Source organism: Patella vulgata, chromosome 4 (assembly GCF_932274485.2).
Source record: "Patella vulgata chromosome 4, xgPatVulg1.2, whole genome shotgun sequence".
In the NCBI taxonomy this organism is placed as follows: domain Eukaryota; kingdom Metazoa; phylum Mollusca; class Gastropoda; family Patellidae; genus Patella; species Patella vulgata.
The window spans coordinates 30,711,646-30,738,748 of NC_065882.2; the positions used below are offsets into that span (position 1 = coordinate 30,711,646).

At 36.0% G+C, this 27,103-nt stretch overlaps 1 protein-coding gene across 1 annotated transcript in view; it reads right to left on the reverse strand.

Moving 5' to 3' along the window:
• LOC126817147 (kelch-like ECH-associated protein 1) overlaps positions 1 to 27,103 on the reverse strand; it is a 109,213-nt gene that overhangs the window by 43,080 nt on the left and 39,030 nt on the right. Inside the window, exon 2 of the mRNA XM_050543989.2 lies at positions 11,734 to 13,019. Coding sequence (XP_050399946.1) covers positions 11,734 to 12,953 — 1,220 coding nt within the window. The 5' untranslated portion in view covers positions 12,954 to 13,019. The remainder of the gene's footprint in view (positions 1 to 11,733; positions 13,020 to 27,103) is intronic.

A 27,103-nucleotide genomic window follows, 5' to 3' on the forward strand; every position in this document is an offset into this window, starting at 1 on the left:
AAATATTATTTTTTTCAAATCTGGTATGACTGAAAGTGTGTGCCCTGTCAAGGCGCAGAAAACATTGGGCTCAGTTTTTTTAATTTTGATTTCGTTTTCGGGTCATTTTGATTTAAAGGTGAAAAAAGGTGAAAAAATGAGCTATTTACAACCCATTCAGGCTTTTCATATTTTAAAATATTTCTTCGCAACTTTCATAAACTTGTAGCATTAATCCATACGAAGAGAATCTATCTCAAAATTAGTTTGTAATATGAGCAGTTGCCGAGAAATGGTCAATTTTGCATGAGTCACTCTTTACGCTATTGTGTCTGAAAAAGAGTCAATTATTATTGGATTTTCATAAAAGTGACACCATTTGATGCATAATGTCAATTGTGACTAGTTCAACTCAATTTAACATTTTCCATGTCACCGGAAATGACGAAATTTGGGTAAAAACTGTATTTATAGCCTTAGAAACAAATAATTTATTGAAATGAGTCATATTTGTTGTTTGTTTAATATTTTGATATTTGATTCTAATCAACTAATAGAATGAACCCATACGATCATATAGGTATCACAAAATGGTTTCTAACTTGTTCAGTTGTAGAGAAATAGGTAATTTTCAACAGGTCACTTTTCAAGGTTTTTTGTCCATAAAAGTGTCAATTATTATTCGATTTTCATGAAATTTTCACTATGTGATACCTAATGCCATTTACGATTTCATACAAGTAATTTAAGATTTTCATTATCACCGGAAGTAACGTCATTTTGGCAAAAACTGTATTTTTAGCTTTCAAAACAGATATTTTATTCAAATGAGTCTGAGTTGTTATGTTTTTAAAATTATGATATTTGATTCCAATCAACAAATAGAATAAACCCATACGATCATACAGATTCCAGAAAATGGTTTCTAACTTGTATGGTTGCAGAGGAATTGACGGTTTTCTACAAGTCACTTTTTAAGGTTTTTGGTCTATAAAAGTGGCAATTATTATTCAATTTACATAAAATTTTCATCATGTGATGCTTTATGCCATTTCTGATTTCATAAAACTAATTGAATATTTTCATTATCACCGGAAGTACTGTACACTTACATGTAACAAATATATAAAATGAATTGATATTGCTGGATTTGGTTGATTCGGCGTCCATTTTATTTGATGTGTGCAATGATGAGGTGGAAACCTGTTTAATGGTTTCATTGGTACCGGAAGTGACATATGTTTAGGGTAACGTGGCACCCGTGAAACCCGTCATTACTGCATCGCAGTTCTAGTTCTTCTTATTATTATTATTATTTTTTTTTTATTTGGGGGAGCCTATTTCTCAGCAACTATTAGAGATAGAGGTCTGAAGTTTGGTTTTCTCCAGGGAAACTGGGTGGTGGTTAGTGCTTATATGTAAAACTAAATTTGTGCGCATACCGGAAATGCGTCAAATCTGTCACGTGCACGCAAATTGAAAATCGGCCACAATTCTGCTAATTCTCAACCGATTTTTCTGATATTTACATTTTTGCATAGCCGGAGACATTTCTGAGTTGATAGCAGTTCAAAAACGTCGAATTTTGAAACTTTGTCGCTTTCATTTTTTCGGTGAAAATTGGAAAATTTTCAAAATTTTTATTTTTGGGAATTTTGTAATTTTGATTACATTTTTGTATAGCTGACATCATTCCGGTGCCAGCGATATAAGTTTTGTTCTGAAATTCGGATATTGATTTTGGTCGATTTTTGCGATTTTTAGTCAAATTTTAATAACTCAAAAACGGCTCCAACGATTTTTCTGAAACTTCAGGAATATGAAGTCAAAGGACCAAACCAGTTCATGAACTATAAATGAAAATCCTCTAATCACCGGAAGTAGTCAAGAAATGTATCTGAACTTTGACAAAATTCAGAAAAATGGGTGCCTGTGCGGAAAATGCGATGTATCAACTGTGTTCTTGTTGTTTAGTTAAAGTTTTATATCATTTAATAGCCAATTGAATTGTCTATCAGGTGGTACTTCAGCGACAAGTTTCTATCAAAAAATAAAAAAGTTATATGACCTTGAAAAGTGAGGTATTTTGCGATTTCGAGCAACTTTAGACGCATGTTTCTCGGAAACGCCCCCAAGGATTTTTTTAAAACTTTCTCAATCGAGAGATAAATGGGTACTCTGTTGTGTGAAACCACTGTATCATTTTTTGAAATGTCAGGGGTAGCCGAAAAATGAGATCGAAAATCGAAAATGTCGTATTTTTACGATTTGGAGCATTTTTAGAGGTCTATTTCTCGAAAAGTCAACATAATATTTTTTTGGAACTTCTTCTACAGAGAGGCCTATCAGTAGTGTTATATATAAAAACATTGTACAACAGTTCCAAATTTCAGGAGTAGCAGAACAAAGGGATCGAAAATTGAACACGGCACCTTTCATTGTTAAGTGAAACATAAGAGGGGATACAATCTGTACGTTTTGTCAACGTATAGAGCCAATTCAAGAGTGCTTTTATCAGTGATGATATTTGAACTAAAATTATTTCAACTATGAGTGTTTTCTTCTATCCAAAATATGGGTATAGTGACCCTGTAACAGAAATAGTTGATAGCTGTGTGTAATAATTAGTCTTTGAATTAATATTGTTGCTTCTTTGTCAAAATTATCTTATACCGGTAATCATCTGGATAGAAATCGACGGCTCGCGCTGTTTATAAGAAAGTCCAATTTGTTAAGCAGTTGCAGTAGTATCGTACAGTAGTATCGAATATTGTACCTGTGATAAAAGGCGTGACGCTGTTTGAGCATGGACTCTATCTGTAATTAATATTAAAATTTTATTAGTGACGTCAAATCTTTAAGGTGCACGAAACTAGAAAATTGGCGATATTTCATTGAATATTCAATCAATTTTTGAACCAGTTACATATTTGAGTAGCTGACATGAACGCGATTCCGAAGTCCCGTGTACACATTGGTGTGGCCGTAAAAGATCCCGTGGCGGTAGGAATTCTATATAAAAGAAGACTAGCGGCACTGTACGAGCATGTTTAGAGGTCATTTTGGGACTAACATACGGTTCATTATTTTTTATTTCAATAATTCGCTTGCGCGTAGGGGTCATTAGCAGTGGGAGGAAACCAGAGGACCCGGAGAAAAACCACGAGGTTGGACAGGCGACCCTACTCCTTGTCACGTACAACCGGGGAATCGAAACCCCGCCAGTTGACTCAATGACAGACCGTATGATACAGCGCAGTCCCAAAGGCTAGCCTACCGTGCAAATTCCAGCCAGCATAATGAATCTATAAAAGAAACATTTATTCCTACTGGCGATTTACAAACAGACCCCAAGGCTAGCCTACCGTGTAATTTCCAGCCAGCATAATGTATCTATATAAGAGACATTTATTCCTACTGGCGATTTACAAATATTGCATGAAGAAATTAAATTCATAAGAACAGAAACACGACTAATGCACAGTATCATATTGATTATAAAAGTACAATGTATATATTGGTTACACTATATATGTCACAAAACAACAATCATTAGATAATAATAATTATTTACTAATTATATAAATCATTTTAAGAGGAAGGAAAAGCCGCCAATGATTTCTTTCAAACTTACTCAATCGAGATTCTACTGGGTAGTGTATTGTGTGAAACCCTTGTACAATTTTTCTAATTGTCATGGGTAGCCCAAAAAAGAGATCGAAAATTGAAAACAGCGTATTTTTACGAGTTGGAGCATGTTTAGGGGTCAATATCTGAGTTATGCTAGAGTGTGTTTTTTTTTTTGGGGGGGGGTGGGAGTGGTGGGGATAGTCTTTTGTCATGCATCTGGCGATCGTGTGACGCCTTTGCGACCGTGAAAGCCTTCAGCATTGCGCGCAATTCTAGTTATTATTATTATTCCAATTTATTTTTGATTAGATCTCAGCAACTGCTTATCGGATCATTACGATTTCTTCGGTTTTACTGGAAAAGTGGGTGTGACTTAGAGGATAAAGCTATTTTGAACGTTCTGCGACAATGCGAAATGTCCGAAATCACCGAAGCTATCGTTTTTAGAAATATTGCAGTAATTTTAACAATAATCATTGGATTTTTACTTTCGATACATTTTGCCATAGCCGGAGACAGGGCACATAGCTACGCTACTTTTGATTTTTGATTTTTGGGCAAATCTTCGCAGATATTAGGCGCCAAAATTCGAAAATTTAAATTTTTACAAAAAACTTTTATATCTAGGAATATATTTTAGTGGTGTTTTACACAAAATTAACGAGTCATCTGACTTCAGCAAAAATCTGATTTTTTTTGTCTCGGATAACCAGCGGCTGCCAGGCAGGATAGGCCCACATTTTCGAGAGATAGATAGAAAACAAGCTAAAACGAAAGTGATTTTTCCTACAATCAAGGGCCATAATTCAGGAAATTACAAATCGATATGCGCAAATATCGAAAGGAATCAAGATCTTTGAGTTATAAACTTACATTTCAAGTTTCAACAAAATCGGATAAAAATTGTGACCTCTATAGGGTCCACAACCTTGATATACCATATTTTTACGCAATTTGAGAACGAGGGGCGGCCATTTTGTCTGTCAGTTTTGGGCCTAGGGTGTAACGGTGATATAATAATACATTTTTTTAAATCGGATAAAAATTATGACCTCTATAGGGTCCACAAGCTAAAAACGAGATTTTTCGTACAATCAGGGGCCATAATTCAGTAAGTTACGGTCCGATATGCGCGAATATCAAAAGGAACCGAGATAATAATACATTTTTTTAAATCGGATAAAAATTATGACCTCTATAGGGTCCACAAGCTAAAAACGAGATTTTTTGTACAATCAGAGGCCATAATTCAGTAAGTGACGGTCCAATATGCGCGAATATCGAAAGGAACCGAGATCTTTGGGTTATAAACTTACATTTCAAATTTCAACAAAATCGGATAAAAATTGTGATCTTTATAGGGTCCACAACCTTGATATACCATATTTTTACGCTATTTGAGAACGAACGGCGGCCATTTCGTCTGTCAATTTTGGGCCGATTTTCACGAAATTCGATACTCAGTCGTCCTTAGGGTTTAACGGTGATATAATAATACGGGTTTTTAAATCGGATAAAAATTATGACCTCTATAAGGTCCACAAGCCCAAAAACACGTTTTTGCGTACAATCAGGGGCCATAATTCATGAAGTTACGGTCCGATATGCGCGAATATCGAAAGAAACTGAGATCTTTGTGTTATAAACTGACATTTCAAGTTTCAACAAAATCGGATAAAAATTGTGACCTCTATATGGTCCACAACCCTGATATACCATATTTTTATGCTATTTGAGAATGAACGGTGGCCATTTTGTCTGTCAGTTTTGGGCCGATTTTCACAAAATTCGATCTCAACCGTCCTTAGGGTTTAACGGTTATATATTAACACGGTTTTTTAAATCGGATAAAAATTATGACCTCTATAGGGTCCACAAGTCAAAAAACACGTTTTTGCGTACAATCAGGGGCCATAATTCATGAAGTTACGATCCGATATGCGCGATTATCGAAAGGAACCGAGATCTTTGTGTTATAAACTTACATTTCAAGTTTCAACAAAATCGGATAAAAATTGTGACCTCTATAGGGTCCACAACCTTGATATACCTTATAGTCCGATCGTTAATGTAAATCCGTCGGCTTTTCGGGTAGAAATCGTGGAATAAGCTTTATTTTGTAGGTTTTGATGTTTGATTACAAAAAATCAATGTTGACATTTTTTTTGAGTAGGTCTTCACAGTATGGGAGGCCATTATTTGAGGGTAGCCATTTTGCGATAATATTCCAAATTATTTTTTATTTTCACCTTATTTATAATGTTATCGACATATCAACTGTGATTTGGCAATGTATTAATATTGGCGGCATTCATGACTATATCTCAGATTGTTTTCCATCATTTCATGATGATATTTCCAAGATGGCGCCCATTTTTATCGGGAAAATCAGTCGATGTGCTGATTTCGATTAAGTAGTAGTGTTTGGTGTTTATATATGTTTTCGGGGTCACAAATTCCATTCCTGACATTTACAACCTTGTAAAATTATCACATGTTCATATACTTAACATATTACCAAGATGGCGGGCATTTTTGGCAGGGTAAATGAGAGGATGTGCAGATTTTGATTAAGTGGTAGTGTTTGGTGCCAATATATATGTTTACGGGGGTGCAGAATCAATTTCTGACATTTACAACATTGTAAAATGTTCACATGTTCACATATTTAGTATATTTCCAATATTGCTGCCACTTGTGGCGGGAAAATCGGACGATGGGTTGATTTCGATTAAGTAGTTGTCTTTGGTGACAATATATATGTTTTCAGGGAGGCAGATTCGTTTTCTGTCATATACAACTACGTAAAATGGTCGTATTTTCACCAATTTAGCATATTTCCAAGATGGTGGAACGTTTATTTATCATCGATTTTCCTGGGAAAGTAAAACTTATTCCTGGCATGAAGGCGAAAAGAGCATAGCGGCAGCGTGGTGCTTACGCCACGTGCCCATCATGCGCCTGCAACGACCACACCAAGCGCTTACTACAAGATCTTTCTACGCTCATTGCCAAGATCTGGCTGCGCGAAAAGTGTTCCCACCATGATCTCACGGTTACCAGTCAGACCGGGATATTTTCTCACCACACTCCAGTGACATGCTATGGTAGGCATAAGGCGTTCTCTCATCACGCCTATGGAGACTGGGCCATGCTCACCCGTCCTCATCCACTTTCAAAGCAGAAAACAACCAATAGTCAAGCAATCAAGAACATTTAATAGTTTTCTTGAGGTTTCCTATATGGTTGCTAGACTGGAGCTGATGGGTGAGGCTCAGTATCTTCCCTATATATACATAAAGGTCGTAACGACGTAGCAAGCATATGGCCAGGAGCTTCGTTCCAGCCTGGCTGCAACGTGAATGATAGTTGTGGGGACGTGGCTGTAAATGAAATACTTGCTAAGAAGCCCTTATAGCATAGATTATGTTATCAACTGACTTCCAAGATGAATGTAGAACGAACATGTTGAATGATATTGCGCTGGATTTCAACTACTACATTGTTGGATATTATACCTAATGGGTAAACTCGACACAGGCTTCCAGGAACATGCTACAAGCTTATACATAGCAGAATTGGATTCAGAAACCTTTACAGTAATGTGTTTAGAAAACGTCCTGCCACAAACAAAAATATGCTGAATGTGTGAACATACCACCATTTCACGCAGTTGTAAATGGCAGAAATCGAATCTGCGCCCCCAAAAAACAAATATTGACACTAAAACGCGACTACGTTATCAAAATCAGCACATCGTCCCATTTTCCCGCCTGACATGAAAGCCATATTGGAAATATGCTAAATATGTGAACATGTGATAATTTTACACAGTTGTAAACGGCAAAAATGGAATCTGCTCCCCCAAAAATATATCCTGGTACCATAGACGACTACTTATTCATTATCCGCACATTGTTCCATCTTCCCGCCAAAAATGGCCGTCATATTGTAAATGTGTAAAATAATCATTTTACATCATTTTACACAGTTGTTACTGACCGAAATGGATTCTGTGCCCTTCAAAACATATATATTGACACCAACGACGACTACTTAATCAATATCAGCACATCGTCCTATTCTTCCGCCAAAAAATGACCGCCATCTTGGAAATATGCTAAGTATATGAACATGTGATCATTTTACAAGGTTGTAAATGTCAGGAATGGAATCTGTGGCCCCGAAAACATATATGTTGACACCAAGCACTACTACTTAATCGAAATCAGCACATCGTCCGATTTTCCCGCTAAAAATGGTCGCCATCTTGGAAATATCATACTGAAATGATGGAAAACAATCTGAAGTATAGTCATGAATCCTGCCAATATCAATACATTGCCAAATCACAGTTGATATGTCGATAACATTATAAATAAGGTGAAAATAATAAAATAATTTGGAATTTTATCGCAAAATGGCTACCCTCAAATAATGGCATCCCATACTATGAAGACCTACTCAGAAAAAATGTCAACATTGGTTTTTTGTAATCAAACATCAAAACCTACAAAATAAAGCTTATTCCATGATTTCTACCCGAAAAGCCGACGGATGGGAATTATGTAACAAACCGAATCCGACTAATAATTTTACGCTATTTGAGAACGAACAGTGGCCATTTTGTCTGTCAGTTTTGGGCCGATTTTCACGAAATTCGAACTCAACCGTCCTTAGGGTTTAACGGTGATATAGTAATATGGTTTCTTAAATCGGATAAAAATTATGACCTCTATAGGGTCCACAAGCCAAAAAACACGTTTTTGCGTACAATCAGGGGCCATAATTCAGGAAGTTACGGTCCGATATGCGCGAATATCGAAAGGAACCCAGATCTTTGGGTTATAAACTTACATATTAAGTTTCAACAAAATCAGATAAAAATTGTGACCTCTACAGTGTTCACAAGCCAAAAACGTGATTTTTTGTACAATCAGGGGCCATAATCCATGAAGTTATGGTCCAATAGATGCCAATATCGAAAGGAACCGAGATCTTAGGGTGATAAACCTATATTTCAAGTTTCATTGAAATCGGATAAAAATTGTGGCCTGTAGACTGTTCACAAACAATTGTGGACGGACGGACGGACAGGGGCGACGACAATATACGTCCACATGAATATGTGGGCGTATAAAAAGGTGTAAAATTAAGCTATTTACAACCCTTCCAGCGTTTTCATCATAGGCGTACGAGCTGGGGGGGGCTGGTGGGGTGGCCGCCCCCCCATTTTGGGCACCAAATGCTGGGAAAATTTGGGCACACAATTGTACTTTGTAAAATTTGTATAAAAAAAATATTGTCTTCTTGAATGTGTCCAATTTAACAGCAAATTTATTATTATTATGTAACATACTAAGAACCTAACTACATTTTTTGGGTACCAAAATGAAATGAAATGGAGTTTAACGTCCTACTGTTTTGCTCCTAACCTGGGCTAATGAAGACGGGCATACGCCATACAGTGTGCTATGAGGGAAATTTTGCCCGGACAGCGGCACTATGGCCTACTCTTATATCGAATTCCAACTGCCAAGGGATCTTTTACGTGCACGCCAATGTGTACACGGGACCTCGGTTTTTCATGCCATCCGAACGACTAGACAGCTTTCCTTGTCAGGCCCTCTGTCCTGCATCACTGACAAGGGAGAACCACGCCGGAAAATCTGGGTGAACTTTCTCGGCCAATGCAGAGATCGAACACCCGACCTCGCGTCTTACCCACTTAGCCACGTGATCCCCTTTTGGGCACCAACCACCACCGCCCCCCCAGACAAAAATTTCCCCGTACGCCTATGGTTTTCATATTTTAAAATATTGCTTCGTAACTTTCATAAACTCGTAGCAATAATCTATACGGAGAGAATGTATGTGAAAATTAATTTGTAATATGTGCAGTTGCCGAGAAATGGTCAATTTTGCATGAGTCACTCTTTACGCTATTGTGCCTGTAAAAAAGTCAATTATTATTGGATTGTCATAAAAGTGACACCATTTGATGTATAATGTCAATTGTGACTAGTTCAACTCAATTTAACATTTTCAATGTCACCGGAAATAACGAAATTTGGACAAAAACTGTATTTATAGCCTTCGAAACAAATAATTTATTTAAATGAGTCGTATTTGTTGTTTGTTTAAGATTTTGATATTTGATTCTAATCAACTAAAAGAATGAACCCATACGATCATATAGATATCACAAAACGGTTTCTAACTTGTTCAGTTGCGGAGAAATAGGCAATTTTCAACAGGTCACTTTTCAAGGTTTTTTGTCCATAAAAGTGTGAATTATAATTCGATTTTCATGAAATTTTCACTGTGTGATACCTAATGCCATATATGATTTCATACAAGTAATTTAAGATTTTCATTATCACCGGAAGTAACATCATTTTGGCAGAAACTGTATTTTTAGCCTTCAAAACAGATATTTTATTCAAATGAGGCTGATTTGTAATGTTTTTAAAATTATGATATTTGATTCCAATCAGCAAATAGATTAAACCCATACGATCATACAGATACCAGAAAATGGTTTCTTACTTGTATGGTTGCAGAGAAATAGACGATTTTCTACAAGTCATTTTTCAAGGTTTTTGGTCGATAAAAGTGGCAATTATTATTCGATTTACATAAAATTTTCACCATGTGATGCCTTATGCCATTTCTGATTTCATAAAACTAATTGAACATTTTCATTATTATTATTATTAGAAAATATTGTATCTACCGCCATGTTTAATGGGGTCATTGGTGATTGGCTACAATTTTTGGAGTAAGAGTTTCTAATGGAGACATAATAGTTAGATTCCTTGACTATATTTTGAATTATTATTGTTTTTAAATGGATTTAAATTATCTTTAACATAACAGTTAAAATAGCTTTGCCTAGTTTCTCATATAAAGATAGGTTGCCAGGCAACAAAACATACGCCCACAACAGCTAAATCGTCCGGGCAGTCAACAAGAGTTGTTGCATATTTTTACTTTTTTCAGTAATGAAACATTTATAATACACTAAAATCTGATTAAGAGCAACAACTCATGAAGTAATTATCAGAAAACCATTATAATTTGTTTGTTTGTATAAAGTTCTGCCCCATGCTAACGTTTTGTATACAAAACTTTTAATATCATGGATTTAGCTGTTCAAGACATAAAAATCCATTGAAAATCAATATACTTGTTCGTCTCAAGATCTTAAACTCTGTGTATAAATCTGATGTTAATCGGATGATAACTTTAGCCTTTAGAGCGTCACAAAGTGATCAAGGGCCACAACTTTGGCATATTGAGTCACACGTGTTTGTTTATGTACGGTAAATATGTCTCCAGAATAACTTTGCTCTTCAATAAATAAATGGCAACACGAGGGCGACTTTAACTTCGCCCTAGGTTCTTTGGAGGGAGAAATCAGCGGTGGTTGGGCGACTATTTCGCCCACTAGTTCGAGCCCTGATCTATAGGCTTCTTCGTTGTACTGATCTCAATAATGCATATAAATTTCATACAGATTGGATGATAACTTACGTCGATAGAGCTTTCACAAGGTTCAACAAAGTGAAACAAGGGCCCTAAATCTAGAAGTAATTAAACAGAATTTCCTGAAATTTAATAGGCCTCTCAATAATGCATATCAATTTAATACGGATCAAATAATTTACATTGACAGAGTGTTCACAAGGCTAAACAAAGTGAAGCGAGGGTAATAACTGTAGAAGTTATCAATGGAAATTGCTGAAATTCAATAGGCGTCTTCGTTTTTTCAATGATCTACAAAACGAATATAAATTTCATACAGATCAGATGACAACTTATGTCGATAAAGTATTCACAAGGTTCAACAAAGTGAAACATGGGCCATAACTCTGGAAGTGATTAACGGAAATTGTTGAAATTAAATAGGCTTCTTCGTTTCACTAATGTAAACAGCATAACAATATAACTTTCAAATAATAAATGTAGTCTGTAGAGTGTTCACAAAAACTGTAGACAATGGACGGACAGATGGACGTATGGACAGACAGACGTACTTACAGACGAAGGCAATATTCAACCACACTTCCATGTGGGTGTATAAAAATGTACAACAAAACTGTCATCAAGCAAAAAACAAACCTCTCAGCTGAACAATGATGCTGTTGACCTTGTGATCCACCCACAGCATATATCATTCCATCTATAACAGCTATACCAACACGATTTCTAGGTACATTCATAGGTGTCCTTGGCATCCACATGTTTCTCATAGGATCATACATATCTGTTGATCCTGAGTCCATATTACCATCAGGTGAATTATTTCTCCCCCCTACCACATATAAAGATCCTTTAACCAAACACGCTGATAGTCCACTTCTAGGTACAGGCAAATCAGGTAATCTATGCCACTGATTAGCGTGTGGATTATAACATTCAAAATTACTTAAAGATTGTCTTAAATATCCTCCAGCACAGAATATAACTAATGGAGAACAAGGTCGACGAGGCCTTTCTGGACACTGCTCGTGCAGTTTTAATTTTTTCAGCTTTTCAGACAAAGTTTGGAGGCACTGAGGCATTTTCTTTAGAATTTTACAACTATTTAATTGGGATTCCAAGAATAAAGGTGACAAAAAATTGATCCGCACTGCACCAAGTAATGATTCTAGTTTTAGAAGACGTTTTTCGGGGTCGTTTTCAACCCATCTAATAACTGCTTGAAATACTTCAGATTCGCATTTGATATTTAGTTCATCTTGTTTAATAAGATTGATCATTTGGCATGGACTTAACATCAAAAATTCCTCACATTTGATAACTTCACAGAAATTTTTATGAATGAATGTTCGAGCTTTGGTTTCTAACTCTAAGCACCCATGTTCACTAGCGAAATTTGATATTCCTATACAATTACTAGGGTCTAACTGACGTTCTAGAAACAAACAACAAGCTTCAACAACATGTGTCATTTGAAACATAGTAGCTGCTGGAAGTAAGAAACAAACATTTAATTCGTTGATACGTATTTCAGCTGTATAAGCAAAATCTATTAGACCTGAGAGTGTACATGGAGATATTCCATGTAATGGAATCAAATCCATATCTTTTTCTCGCATACCACCTGTAAACATTGCACGAAAATAGGGACTTGCTGCTGCTAAAACTATCTTATGCACTAAAAACTTTTCCTCGCCAACAACTAAAGTAACATCACATAAATTATTTGTGCGTTGTAAGACTGTCATTACTTCAAAAGCTTCTTTAGGATATTTCATTATGGTAAACTGGATACTACCATCAGGAGGTTTCTCTGTTACCAATGGTTTTGGACTGTAGCAGGAAGAAGGAGCAGCCATATTTTGTTTAATTTTGTGTCAACTATTTTCACTAAATTCGGTAAAAATAATTAATGTCTTCATAACCTAAAAATATAAATTTCAAATATAACTATTTGCAACAAATGTTTGTATCAAACTTCACCAAAACACTCATTTATAATGATTTAGACTAATTGCAATGAATTCAAACGGTGCCATGGGCTGAAAAGGAAGCAGTATAGATAAAAAAAATAATTAAAATCCAAACCAATACAAATATGGATTGACATAGTCGGAATAAATGAAAGGAACTATTTCATAATGACACAGATTAATAACAGTTTTTAATTTTACGAAGATAAGGGGCCAGACCAAGAAATATTCTACTACAATAAAGAGCACACTACCTAAAGTTACAGCCTTGGCAATGAAAAGTAAAGTGCTTATATTGTACAACATATCAAATTATTAGTTTATTTTCACGTTTTGTCTTACACAATAGACATATTGTTAGCTTTTGACACATGTGTATTAATTCTACAAGCCTTGTGTTTATTTCCCCAGATAATCGCACTACCCTTCAACCCAAAATGCTTTCTATAGATCCCATATTATGTAATATATGATTGGTGAAATACCCATGCTGTTAGTCTTAATTGCGAAGACATTTAAACAAAAGGATTTAATCAGGGTAGGGAGTCGACGTGTACACACGTAAATCAGATGCGTGAGATTTATCATTCGTGGATGTGTTGTCAGTGTGGGAAATACTGTCTTAAATGGATATATAAATACACGTTTTATGATTGTGGACGTATGTGCATCTCAAGAAAGCTTTGCTTCGGAACCGTTCCGTCGCCATTAAAAATCCAACATCAAAATCACTGTTGTGATCTTGTAAAATAATCCCCGGATAATGACAGGCATTACAGATACCTGTCCTCGTATGAATCTTGAAAAACAATATTTCACCGTATCGCAACAGGTCAGTACTAAAACTAACACTTATTACAATATTTCAACATCGTGCTGCAAAATAGACATTCGACGGCAAAACTGAACGATGACCCACAACTAAACACATCGTAATATCTGAACATCGCAGGTGAAATTAGATGTTTGACAACAAAATTGAACACCTTGCGTAATTGGACACCTTGACCGCTTTTAATCACGGCTCGGGAAATTGAACGGTTCAACTAATTATTGAACAGTCGTGCTAATTAGACGAGACACTTATAATTCAACACGTGTGGTGAATCTTCAACACGTGTTGAGAAACTAAACACTAGTTAATTAAACGCTTGGTAATCAACAGTGAGATTGAAATTCGATACAAGTACAAATTGAGCACTATTCGCCAAATTCAACCATATTTATGCATAATTGGACACAGAGTAGAAATTAACGCTTTTTACGCTAGATTAAACGGTACCAATGTTACAGTGTATGCTGACTGAAAGAACAAACCTACACGCTTAGATATATTTTAAAATTAATCTTCACCTCATGTCTACTTTTATTTAAATAATTTTAAACATTTTTAGAGTTTTCATGAGTCTTTCAAATGAAAATACTAACATTGTTCTTCAAATCATCAAATTTGTTGAAACTTTAATAGGTAGTTGAAAGTGAAAATGAGTTTTGATGTTATATAGTATTATAAATAATGGTGATAAATTTCTGATTCGTTTGTATTTCATTCTTTCAATATTTCATTCATTCATTAATCATTCAATTAAAAGGGGCATTGGGTAAGATTAGATAAAGAGCCGACAGTTCTCGCTATATTAGTTAACAAGAGCATCGCTAACGCTGCAATATACGTCCACATTCCTGCTTTGATTGATATGGTATTTTTCAAAATGAAGAGAATGAAATATGAAATGGCTATAATATGACAAGAGGCAAAGAAGGTTAGGCGTTGGGTTATTTTGCCAAATTTACAGACAAGATATTAACAAAAGATAGGTTGCCAGGCAACGAAACATACGTCCACAGCAGCTAAATCGTCCGGGCAGTCAACAAGAGTTGTCGCATATTTTTACTTTTTTCGGTAATGAAACATTTATAATACACTAAAATCTGATTAAGAACAACAACTCAGAAAACCATTAAAATTTGTTTGCTTTTTATAAAGTTTTGCCCATGCTAACGTTTTGTATACAAAACTTTTAATATCATGGATTTAGCTGTTCCAAGTCATAAAGATAGGTTGCCAGGCAACGAAACATACGCCCACAGCAGCTATATCGTCCGGGCAGTCAACAAGAGTTGTCGCATATTTTTACTTTTTTTGGTAATGAAACATTTATAATACATTCAAATCTGATTAAGAGTAACAACTCATTAAGTAATTATCAGAAAATATTAGAATTTGTTCGGTTTTTATAAAGTTCTGTGTATACTGTGTATAAATTTAAAGTCAATCGGATATTAACTTTGACCTGTAGAGCGTCCACAAGATTTTTCAAAGTGATCAAGGGTCATAACTCTGGCAGTAATTATCGGAAATCGCTGAAAATTAATAGACTTCTTCGTCTCATGACCTTAAACACTGTGTATAACTTTAATATCAATCGGATATTATTAACTTTAGCCTTTAGAGCGTTCACAAGATTTTTCAAAGTGATCAAGGGCCATAACTCTGGCAAAAATTTAAAGTCAATCGGATATTAACTTTAGCCTCTAGAGCGTCCACAAGATTTTTCAAAGTGATCAAGGGCCATAACTCTAGCTGTAATTATTGGAAATCGCTGAAAATCAATAGGCTTCTTCTTCTCATGGCCTTAAACACTGTGTATAAATTTAATCAATTGGATATTAACCTTAGCCTCTAGAGCGTCCACAAGATTTTTCAAAGTGATCAAGGGCCATAACTGTGGCAGTAATTATTGGAAATCACTGAAAATCAAGACTTCTTCGTCTCATGACCTTAAACACTGTGTATAAATTTAAAGTCAATCGGATATTAACTTTGACCTCTAGAGCGTCCACAAGATTTTTCAAAGAGATCAAGGGCTATAACTCTAGCTGTAATAGGATTCTTCGTCTCGTGACCTTAAACACTGTGTATAAATTTAAAGTCAATCGGTTATTAACTTTAGCCTCTAGAGAGTCCACAAGATTTTTTGAAGTGATCAAGGGCCATAACTCTGGCAGTAATTATCGGAAATAGCTGAAAATCAATAGGCTTCTTCGTCTAATGACCTTAAACACTGTGTATAAAGTCAATCGGATATTAATGGACGGACGGACGGACGGACGGGGGCGACGACAATATACGACCACATTTAAATGTGGGCTTATAAAAAATAAAGTGGGTGTGACCCAGGGGTCGAGGCGTGCACAAAAATAAATAGTTGTTGTCTTTGCGGTATAAGGAACAAATATGCAAAGTTCCAAGATGATCCATTCAGAATTGCAGTATACCAAATTCCAAAATAATCCATACAGAATTGTGAAATGAAATGAAATGGGGTTTAATGTCCTATTGTTCCGCTCCTAAACTGGGCTAATGAAGACGGGCATACGCCATACAGTGTGCTATGAGGGAAATTTTGCCAACACTTATATCTTTTACGTGGACGCCAATGTGTTCACGGAACCTCAGTTTTTCGTCCCATCTGAACGACTAGACAGCTGTCCTTGTCAGGACCTCCATCCTGCATCACTGACAAGGGGAAACCAGAAAATCTGGATGAACTTTCTCGGCCAATGCAGGGATTGAACACCCAACCTCCAGGCTAGCGAGCCAGCGTCTTACCCTCTAAGCCACCGTGATACCCCATACAGAATTGTGGCCTTAGGCTATAAGGAATACATATGCCAAGTACCAAGCTGATCCATTCAGAATTGTGGGCTGTATACATTGAACACAAAAACTGGGCTTGGCTCTGCTCCTGGGGGTTGGGTAATCACCAAAAAACAATAGGGATCATCCTTAGGGTATAAGGAATAGGTATGCAAAGTTTTAAAAGGATCTGTTAAGAATTGCGGCCTGTAGGCGAAACATTAGACACACAAAATTTGGGCGTGGCTCTGTCCTAGGGGGTCGGGCATGCACCAAAAATAAAAGAGGTCATCCTTAGGGTATAAGGAATAAGTATGAAAAGTTTTCAGGACGAATGATTAAGAATTGCGGTCTGTAAGCGCCACACAGATGCATAAAGGGTCCACAACTTTGATATAGCAGATGTTTACATTATTTGCGTACGAGGGGCGGCCATTTTGTCTGGCAATTTTGATCCAATTTCATGAAACTCATATTCAGACAAAATTACGGTGTAACGGTGATATATTCAAACGTTTTTTTAAATCGGATAATAATTGTGACCTCTAGAGGGACCACAAGCTAAAAATGCGATTTTTCGTAAAATCAGGGGTCATAATTCGAGAAGTTACGATTCGATATGCACTAAATTAGAAAGGAACCAAGATATTTCGGTTATAAACATGCAATTCAAATTTCATCAAAATTAGATAACAATTGTGACCTCCAAAGGGTCCACAACCCTGATACACAATATTTTGACACTATTTGTGAATGAGGGGCGGCCATTTTGTCCGTCAGTTTCAGTTCGATTTTTACGACATTCAAACTCAACCATCCTTATAGGGTGTAACGGTGATATAGCCAAACGTTTTTTTTAAATCGGATAAAAATTGTGACCTCTATGGGGTCCACAAGATAAAAACACGATTTTTCGTAAAATCAGGGGCCTATTCAGGAAGTTATGCTTCGATATGAAATTTGTGACCTCCAGAGGGTCTACAACCCTGATACGCAATATTTTGACACTATTTGCGATCGAGGGTCATTTTGTCCGTCAGTTTCGGTCCGAAATTCAAGCTCAACCATCCTTAGGGTGTAACGGTGATATATTCACACGTCTCTATGGAGTCCACAAACTAACCAGCGGCTGACAGGCAGGATACGCCCACATTTTCGAGAGATGTATAGAGAACAAGCTAACAAGAAAGTGATTTTTCCTACTATCAAGGGCCATAATTCAGGAAATTACAATTCTATATGCACGAATATCGAAAGGAACTGAGATCTTTGTGTTATAAACTATCATTTCAAGTTTCAACAAAATCGGATAAAAATTGTGACGTCTATAGGGTCCACAACCTTGATATACCGTATTTTTACGCTATTTGAGAACGAACGGCGGCCATTTCGTCTGTCAATTTTGGGCCGATTTTCACGAAATTTGATACTCAGTCGTCCTTAGAGTTTAACAGTGATATAATAATACGTTTTTTTAAATCGGATAAAAATTATGACTTCTATAGGGTCCACAAGCTAAAAACGCGATTTTTCAAGTTTCAACAAAATCAGATAAAAATTGTGATCTTTATAGGGTCCACAACCTTGATATACCATATTTTTACGCTATTTGAGAACGAACGGCGGCCATTTCGTCTGTCAATTTTGGGCCGATTTTCACGAAATTCGATACTCAGTCGTCCTTAGGGTTTAACGGTGATATAATAATACGGGTTTTTAAATCAGATAAAAATTATGACTTCTATAGGGTCTACAAGCTAAAAACGCGATTTTTCGTACAATCAGGGGCCATAATTCAGGAAGTTATGGTCCGATATGCGGGAATATCAAAAGGAACCGAGATCTTTGTGTTATAAACTTACATTTCAAGTTTCAACAAAATCGGATAAAAATTGTGACCTCTATTGGGTCCACAAGCTAAAAACGTGATTTTTCGTACAAACACGGGCCATAATCCATGAAGTTTTAATCCGATACATGCCAATATCGAAAGCAGCCGAGATCTTTTGGAGATAAACCTATATTTCAAGTTTCATCAAAATCGGATAAGAATTGTGACCTGTAGAGTGTCCACAAACAAATTGTGGACGGACGGACAGGGCTGACGGCATAATACGTCCACATGAAAATGTGGGCGTATAAAAACACGATTTTTCGTACAATTAGGGGCCATAATTCACAAAGTTATGGTCTGATATCGAAAGGAACCGAGATCTGTGGATTATAAACATACATTTCAAGTTTAAACCAAATTGGATAAAAATTGTGACCTCTATAGTGTTCACAAGCTAAAAACACGATTTTTCTTACAATCAGGGGCAATAATCCATGAAGTCACCATTCCATACATGCCAATATCGAAAGCAACCAAGATCTTTTGGAGATAAACCTATATTTCAAGTTTCGTTGAAATCGGATAAGAATTGTGACCTGTAGAGTGTTCACAAACAATTGTGGACGGACGGACAGACAGGGGCAACGACAATATATGTCCACAACAAAATGTGGGCGTATAAAAATAGATAATGAAAACAGAATATGATGAAAATTTCAGTCATATTGCTTCACTCTGACCTTTGATCATCATTACTACCGTTAGTACGATAATAAACAAAGTATTTATTTTCCATTTTTACGTTAAATCATCCATCACAAAAGATATTCAAATCCACTAAATATCGAAATATCACAGGCAAACGATGGCATCGAGAGTTGATTATGGTCTTCATGAGTTAATTAATGTCTAATTAATAATTTAGATAACATTTAAAGGCTAAAGAAAGACCTCCAATAGGAAGATTTAGCTCTTGCATATCAATAAAGATAGGCTGCCAGGCAACGAAACCTATGCCCACAGCAGCTAAGTCGGCCGCGCAGTCAACAAGGGTTGTCGCATATTACGAGTAACAACACATTTGGCTTCCAGTTCTATCCTACGCTAACGTTTAGTATACAAAACATTTAATATTAAGGGCTATAACTCTGGCAGTATCGGAAATCTTTGAAAATCAATAGGCCTCTTCGTCCCATGACCTTAAACACTGAATATAAATATGAAGTCCATCAGATATTAACTGTACTTTCCGGCTTTTATTTAACAAATAAATTATCTCTGCAAGTTATCATCAAATTATGCACAAAATTATACAGCTAAAAACATCGGTTGAGACGTGTTCGGTTACATTATCTCGAGCGCTCGACTTAGTATTTTGAGCGCTGACTTAATATCTCGAGCGCTCCAGAATTTTTTTTTGCGTGTCCTAAACCAGCTACCATATTCGAGTCTGTCTCTTTATGAAATTAATTTCACTAGTATCTGAAATGGGGTGTCAAGAAAACCGTTGTGTGCTTTTGTAGATTTGTTGGACTTAGTCTTACTTTTACCCAACTTCCTAGTCTTTGTCTTCAGTCTGACCAGTTTATTTTGAATGTGTTTATCACCAAACGTCACACGGTCGTCATGTAAAGCCGTTATGATAGATCGATGCTCCCCAGTTGTCGGGAATTTATTAACAATGCCTAGTATAAGGTAGTTTGGTTACAGTGCTCAAATCATAGGGGTACTTGTCCAATCCAGTGCTGGATAGCAATTCATCGATAGATGTCATCTTGCAGGGCTCATTCTCAGATCTAGAAACCAGCGGCTGCCAGACAGGATACGCCAACATTTTAGAGAGATGGATAGAGAACAAGCTAAAAAGAAAGTGATTTTTCCTACAATCAGGGGCCATAATTCAGGAAGTTACGGTCCGATATCTGCGAATATCGAAAGGAACCGAGATCTTTGGGTTATAAACTTACATTTCAAGTTTCAACAAAATCGGATAAAAATTGTGACCTCTATAAGGTCCACAACCTTGATATACCATATTTTTACGCTATTTGAGAACGAACGATGGCCATTTTGTCTGTCAATTTTAGGCCAATTTTCACAAACTTCGAACCCAGCCATCCTTAGGGTGTAACAGTGATATAATAATACGTTTTTTAAATCAGATAAAAATTATGACCTCTATAGCGTCCACAAGCTAAAAGCGTGATTTTTCTTACAATCAGGGGCCATAATTCAGGAAGTTACGGTCCGATATCTGCGAATATCGAAAGGAACCGAGATCTTTAGGTTATCAACTTACATTTCAAGTTTCAACAAAATCGGATAAAAATTGTGAGGTCTATAGTGTCCACAAGCTAAAAACGTGATTTTTCGTACAAACAGGGGCCATAATCCATGAAGTTTCGATCCGATACATGCCAATATCAAAAGCAGCCGAGATCTTTTGGAGATAAACCTATATTTCAAGTTTCATCAAAATCGGATAAGAATTGTGACCTGTAGAGTGTCCACAAACAAATTGTGGACGGACGGACGTCTGGACCAACGACCATATAGTCCACATGAAAATGTGGGCGTATAAAAAACAACTAAGTCCGTCGATCAAGGCTTAAGTCTACACAATAATTAAATAAGATACTACGATTATGAAAATAATTTTCACCAAGTTACCGAAAAGTGTCTGGAAAATAAAGACTACAAATAAAAATTTTGTTTCCGTAACTTTCCGGTGTCAAATAGTTCTGCGTATTTAAAGCTTGCAAATATTTATTTCCTAAAATAAAGAGAGCACAACGTAAACGAAGGTTGTAACTTTGTTACCACTAAATAAAAGTAAATCCAAAAATGTTGTAATGAGTTTATCTTGTCACGCTCATGGTTTTGAAAGTTAGAAATGAAGCGAAGCTATTACAGCTAGCTCTGTGCCCAAATCAAAAATCAAATCAAAGAGTGCAATCAAAATTTTTACTCACGTTCGCTATTAAATTAACACGAAAGTCGAAGTGTGTAATGAGTGATTTTTTACTCGGCTTTATATACCAATACATGTTTGTAAAACACATAATGTGACGTATATTTGCTGCGATGGACGGGGGCGACAACACTCACATCCAGTAGTAACCCGTCTCTTCTCATGTGATATACACATTTGTTGTTAAGTAGTCTCTTTCAAACAGACACTTAAATGTAGAACATACATGAAAACGAAAAAAACCTATAAACATAATGATAAATGTATTAAATACTGCATTTTAACATGATACAATATATACAACGAACAGAAAAAACATTAACTTTTGCCTCCAGAGCGTCCACAAGATATTTCAAAGTGATCAAGGGCTATAACTCTTGCACAGTAGCAGTAATTATCGGCAATTGTTGAAAATCAATAGACTTAGTCGTTTTAAGACCTTAAACACTGTGTATAAATTTAAAGTGAATCGGGTATTAACTTTAGCCTCTAGATTGTCCACAAGATTTTTCAAAGTGGTCAAGGCCATAACTCTGGCAGTAATCATTGGAAATTGTTTAAAACCAATAGGATTCCCGTCTCATGACCATAAACACTGTGAATAAATTTAAATTCAATCGAATATTAACTTTAGCTTCTAGAGCATCCACAAGATTTTTCAAAGTGATCAATGGCCATAACTCTTGCAGTAATTATCCGAAATTCTGAAAATCAATAGGATTCCTCGCCTCATGACCTTAAACACTGTGTATAAATTGAAAGTCAATCGGATATTAAATTTAGCTTCTAGCGGATCCACAAGTTATTTCAAAGTCATCAAGAGCCATATTGTTCGAAACATTGAAACTCAACATGCTTCTTCGTCTCATGACCCGAAACACTGCGTATAAATTTAAAGTCCATCGGATAACAACTTTAGCCTCTAGAGCGTCCACAAGATTTTTCAAAGTGATCAAGGGTCATAACTCTGGCTGTAATTATCGGAAATCGATGAAAATCAATAGGATTGCTCGTCTCATGACTTAAAGATACATTATGGGCGATTTTAATAGAGAGTTGGCCATTCTTGCTATAACAGTTCAAAAATAGATGATGAAAGAAGAATATATTTAAAATTTCAGTCAAATTAATTTATTCTGAACAAAGTTATCACCATTGTAATTTCTGACTAAAAATAGGAGTCAACTCTCTCTTCACCATCTCCGAGAATGGCCGATTGTTTGATTGACAGGCGTTAACTCCACCTACATAATCTCGATTATCAAGTAACGTTTTCAATGGCTGTGGTACGTTTGCAAATATTCGGTTTGAGACAGGGTTGCAATTCAATTCGTATCACATTTAATTTTACTACAAATTAAAAATAAGACTTTTAATATATAGATAAGAAGCGAAAGTTTGAAAGGAATTGACCAAATCAATGAGGCATAATTATAACCGACTTCTTGTTAGCCTGCGTGTACTCTTGTACTGTAACTGGTAGGCCTACGTAACTCCCGAAGCAGACAAATAGGAAACAGTGATCCAATGGGGCTGCAATTCAACTGGGGTGATGTTAGTTGCAATGTTTATCAATTTCCATAATTTTTCTGTAAACGCAAGTGACAAAAGAGCGTATAATACCGACATCCAAACTCTCAATTTAACCGCAACTAAACATAATATCAGGGCTGTATATAATATTGAACTTTCAATCAAATTGACTGACATGTGGCCTCGCTTCGTACACTATCATTTAGCCTCTATCTAAAATTTTCGGGAGTAAGACATCAACGTAACGTTAATCTCCGCTTACGACGCCATTTAAAAATTTAATCAATCAATGAAATCCTGTTTAAATCCAAGCTGAATCCAAGCCATCCGTGGGTCTACAGAGTTGATTTTGTGCCTGTTGTGTAAATAAAGATCTAATTTATAATTTCTATGACAACTGAAGCCTAAATAAAGACTTGCAATAATCAGATTTAGCTCTTGCATAATATATGCTTAACACTGTGTATAAATTAAATGTCTATTAGGAGATAAACACTTCCTGTTTTGCATTTAGAGGGGGTTTATTGTCCATTTAACCATGCTTGAATCATTAGAACACCAGACGTGACAGCGTGATTTAAAAATTCCACCTGATTAGGTTCTAAACATTGGTGAATGAAACTAGCCTTCCAAGAGAGAAAACAAGATTGCCCATACTGTCACTGCCTAGTTATGAATAATTTAGGATACCTGAAAACAGTTTTAATTAATTTATGACTGATTTTCTACTGTTTTATGTATTTCAGATTGGTGTTTTCATAAAAGGTGACTTTGATAATGGTGTGATAGTCATGTGTGCAGAATTTCTTGAAGATATTTGTCAATAAAGATTTGAGTTGAGGAAGATCATTGAGCACAAAGATGAAAAAAAAGTACACTGTTATATTTATACGCAGTAAGTTGCCATGATAATTTAGAGGGGGTTTGATGCCCATTCAACCACATTTTTCGACCAATCAGAATCGAGGAAATTTCTGATTGATGCTACAATTGGATATTAACGTTAGCTTCTAGAGCATCTATAAGCAATTGTGGACACTGGACGTATGGACTGACATACAGGGGGCGACGACAATATACGACCACATTTCAATGAGTCAAATATTTTAGTTTTAAGGGCAATGATTTAACAAATAATTTTTACATAACTGTAATAAAATTCATGAAATTCAAATAAATAAGCACCTTATATTAATCAGTAAAAGGTGAAACAGGTGATCTACAGCCAGAGTTTTTCGCTGATTCTATAAACTTGATCTGGGACAAAATGATATTCAAGCTCTCTCATGTTATACATAAGTTTCTTTTCGATATTCCTTTTCTATTTTCAAAATAAAAACATAAAATTTGGAGTACTCTACTATAAACTTCTCTATATTCAAAGTCTCTACTTTTGTTTGTAGTCTTAGACTATCTCACACGATACATAAATACATATATTGCAGTTTCATACATGTATACTATAGGCGTACTGTCCAATATTTCTGATGAGGACTTGTAACAAAATCAAAGTTTGAAATGAAGTAAATTTAGCCAGACATATAAATTATGCTGTTTTATGTCAGCAACCTAAACACCACTGAAATTTTATTTGAATACTTAAAGTACTTACACAGTCTTTCACTGGCAAAATATAGTACACCAACACTAAACTCATATGACTCAACATATTTATGTCACTAAATATATAACCTCAGTAAACCTTACACATTCTATTAGCTGTACATGTAAATAAAATATTATAGACATGTAATAACATCCACTCCTTGTTTTATAACCATCAGATCTAAAATATTAACAGATTTGATTGAATGTTAATAAATTTAGATTTCTACAGCACAGAGAAAATATAATATGTAATATTCATTACTTACATGAAACTTCTATGACATGGCTAATACAAACTAATGCACTGATCAAATAAATGCTAAGTCATTATCTAGGAGCAAAGATGTTCTGCTCTGCTAAACTCGATGATATGATCAACCTTGTAAAATTAAAATATATCGGCCAAACTCAATAATGGTATGATTAACCTAGTAAAAATTCAGACCAGGATGGAAGAGTTTTACAGGTGTCACACATCTCTATACCGCATTAATTATTTATACATAAGAGCATTTTATTATCAATTCAAATCTTTATTGGCCATTGTCACTTTCATACATGGCTTAACTCTTGGTGGTTATTACATTGTATCTGTACCAGAAATATTCTAAAAATATATAATATCAATATATGAAGTTTTAGAAAATAAATACTAATTCCATATAGCGCTTTCACACACTAAGGGGATCAACAGTGAATTTCATAAATAATTTCAGTCATAGCTAACCAGATACTACATTTTGATAGGTATCGATATGTGCCGTAGCTATGCGTCTTCTGTCAAATGGTACTAGCCATTCTATCCTCATCAGTCTCTGATGATAAAATTTGTTCATTGTCTCATTTGGGGAAAAAAGAATATTGAAAAAGGAAGTATCACTTGGTGCAGAATGACACATTGGTTCTCGGCTTTGTAACATGTAACTTGCTGGTGGTAAATGCCTCGTCAAAGTTAATAACAAGAGCTTTTTTTTGTCTTCTAAATGCAACCAATTCACCTATTCAATTACCCAAGAATGAAGTCTTGGCTTGTGCTATTCGGATTAACGAAGACGACATTCACTAAGATATGGAACCGGTGGAACTAAGCCCCGAGTCCCCTGCAGAAGCCTGTGCTCAAAACAAAATCTTGCAGGAATTTCTAAAAGAAAATCGACACGTCTTCACTTCAGATTTTTTCGAACTGGGAAAAAAAACAATATCTATAAACACGTCATAGACACGGGCAGTACACCTCCCGTCAGGATGCCATTTTATAGACAGTCTCCAGATATTCGTGCTGAATGTTCTCGCCAAACTACTCAAATTCTGGAATCTGGCATTATTCGAAAAAGCAATTCTTCTTGGAGATCACCTGTGGTCATGGTCAAAAAAGCTAATGGCGAATACTAATTTGCGTTAGACTATCGCAAAACTAAATAGCGTCACAAATAGCACATTCTTCACCCTAATAGTTCTTGAAGATGTTATCGACTCAATCGGTCAGGCAAAAGCTAAAATGTTTACAGTTCTCGATTGTGCCAGTGGATTTTGGCAGATAGAGATGGTTATGTCTGATATTCTGCAGGAAATGAATTGGCAGTACGTTTTGGTCTACATAGACGATATCATTATTTTTTCTGAGAATTTCGACCAGCACTTAGATCATTTGCACAATGTCTTTAACAAGCTTTCAGAAGCAGGCATTACCTTAAAACCATTTTAGTGTAAATTCGCAGCCAAAACGGTGAAATATCATGGCCATATTTTTTCCTCACAAGGGATAGCGACTGACAGATCCAAGACAGAGGCCATCCAGACCATTCCCATCCCAAAGTCACAGCATGACATTCGTTCCTTTTTAGGATTGTGCAATTATTACCATAAATTTGTTTGCAACTACGCCCGAATTGCCAATCCTTTATAGACTGGAGGCTCAGCGCCGGGGCGTCGGGGGTGGGGGGTGTCCATCAAATGGGCACAAAACCAGACCCAACTTTTCTAGAGTAAAATTTTGCGTAGAATACGATGCCGAGTGGTAATCAGTCCGCCGTTGGGGCGTTTTCGAGATATTCGACCAGCAATTAGATCATTTGCACAATGTCTTTAATAAGCTTTCAGAAGCAGGCATTACCTTAAAACCATCTAAGTGTAAATTCGCAGCCAAAACGGTGAAATATCATGGCCATATTTTTTCCTCACAAGGGATAGTGACTGACAGATCCAAGACAGAGGCCATCTAGACCATTCCCATCCCAAAGTCACAGCATGACATTCGTTCCTTTTTAGGATTGTGCAATTATTACCGTAAATTTGTTCGCAACTACGCCCGAATTGCCAAACCTTTATAGACCGGAGGCTCAGCGCGGGGGGGGGGGGGGGGGGGGGGGGGGTGTCCATCAAATGGGCACAAAACCAGACTCAACTTTTCTAGAGTAAAATTTTGCGTAGAATACAATGCCAAGTGGTAA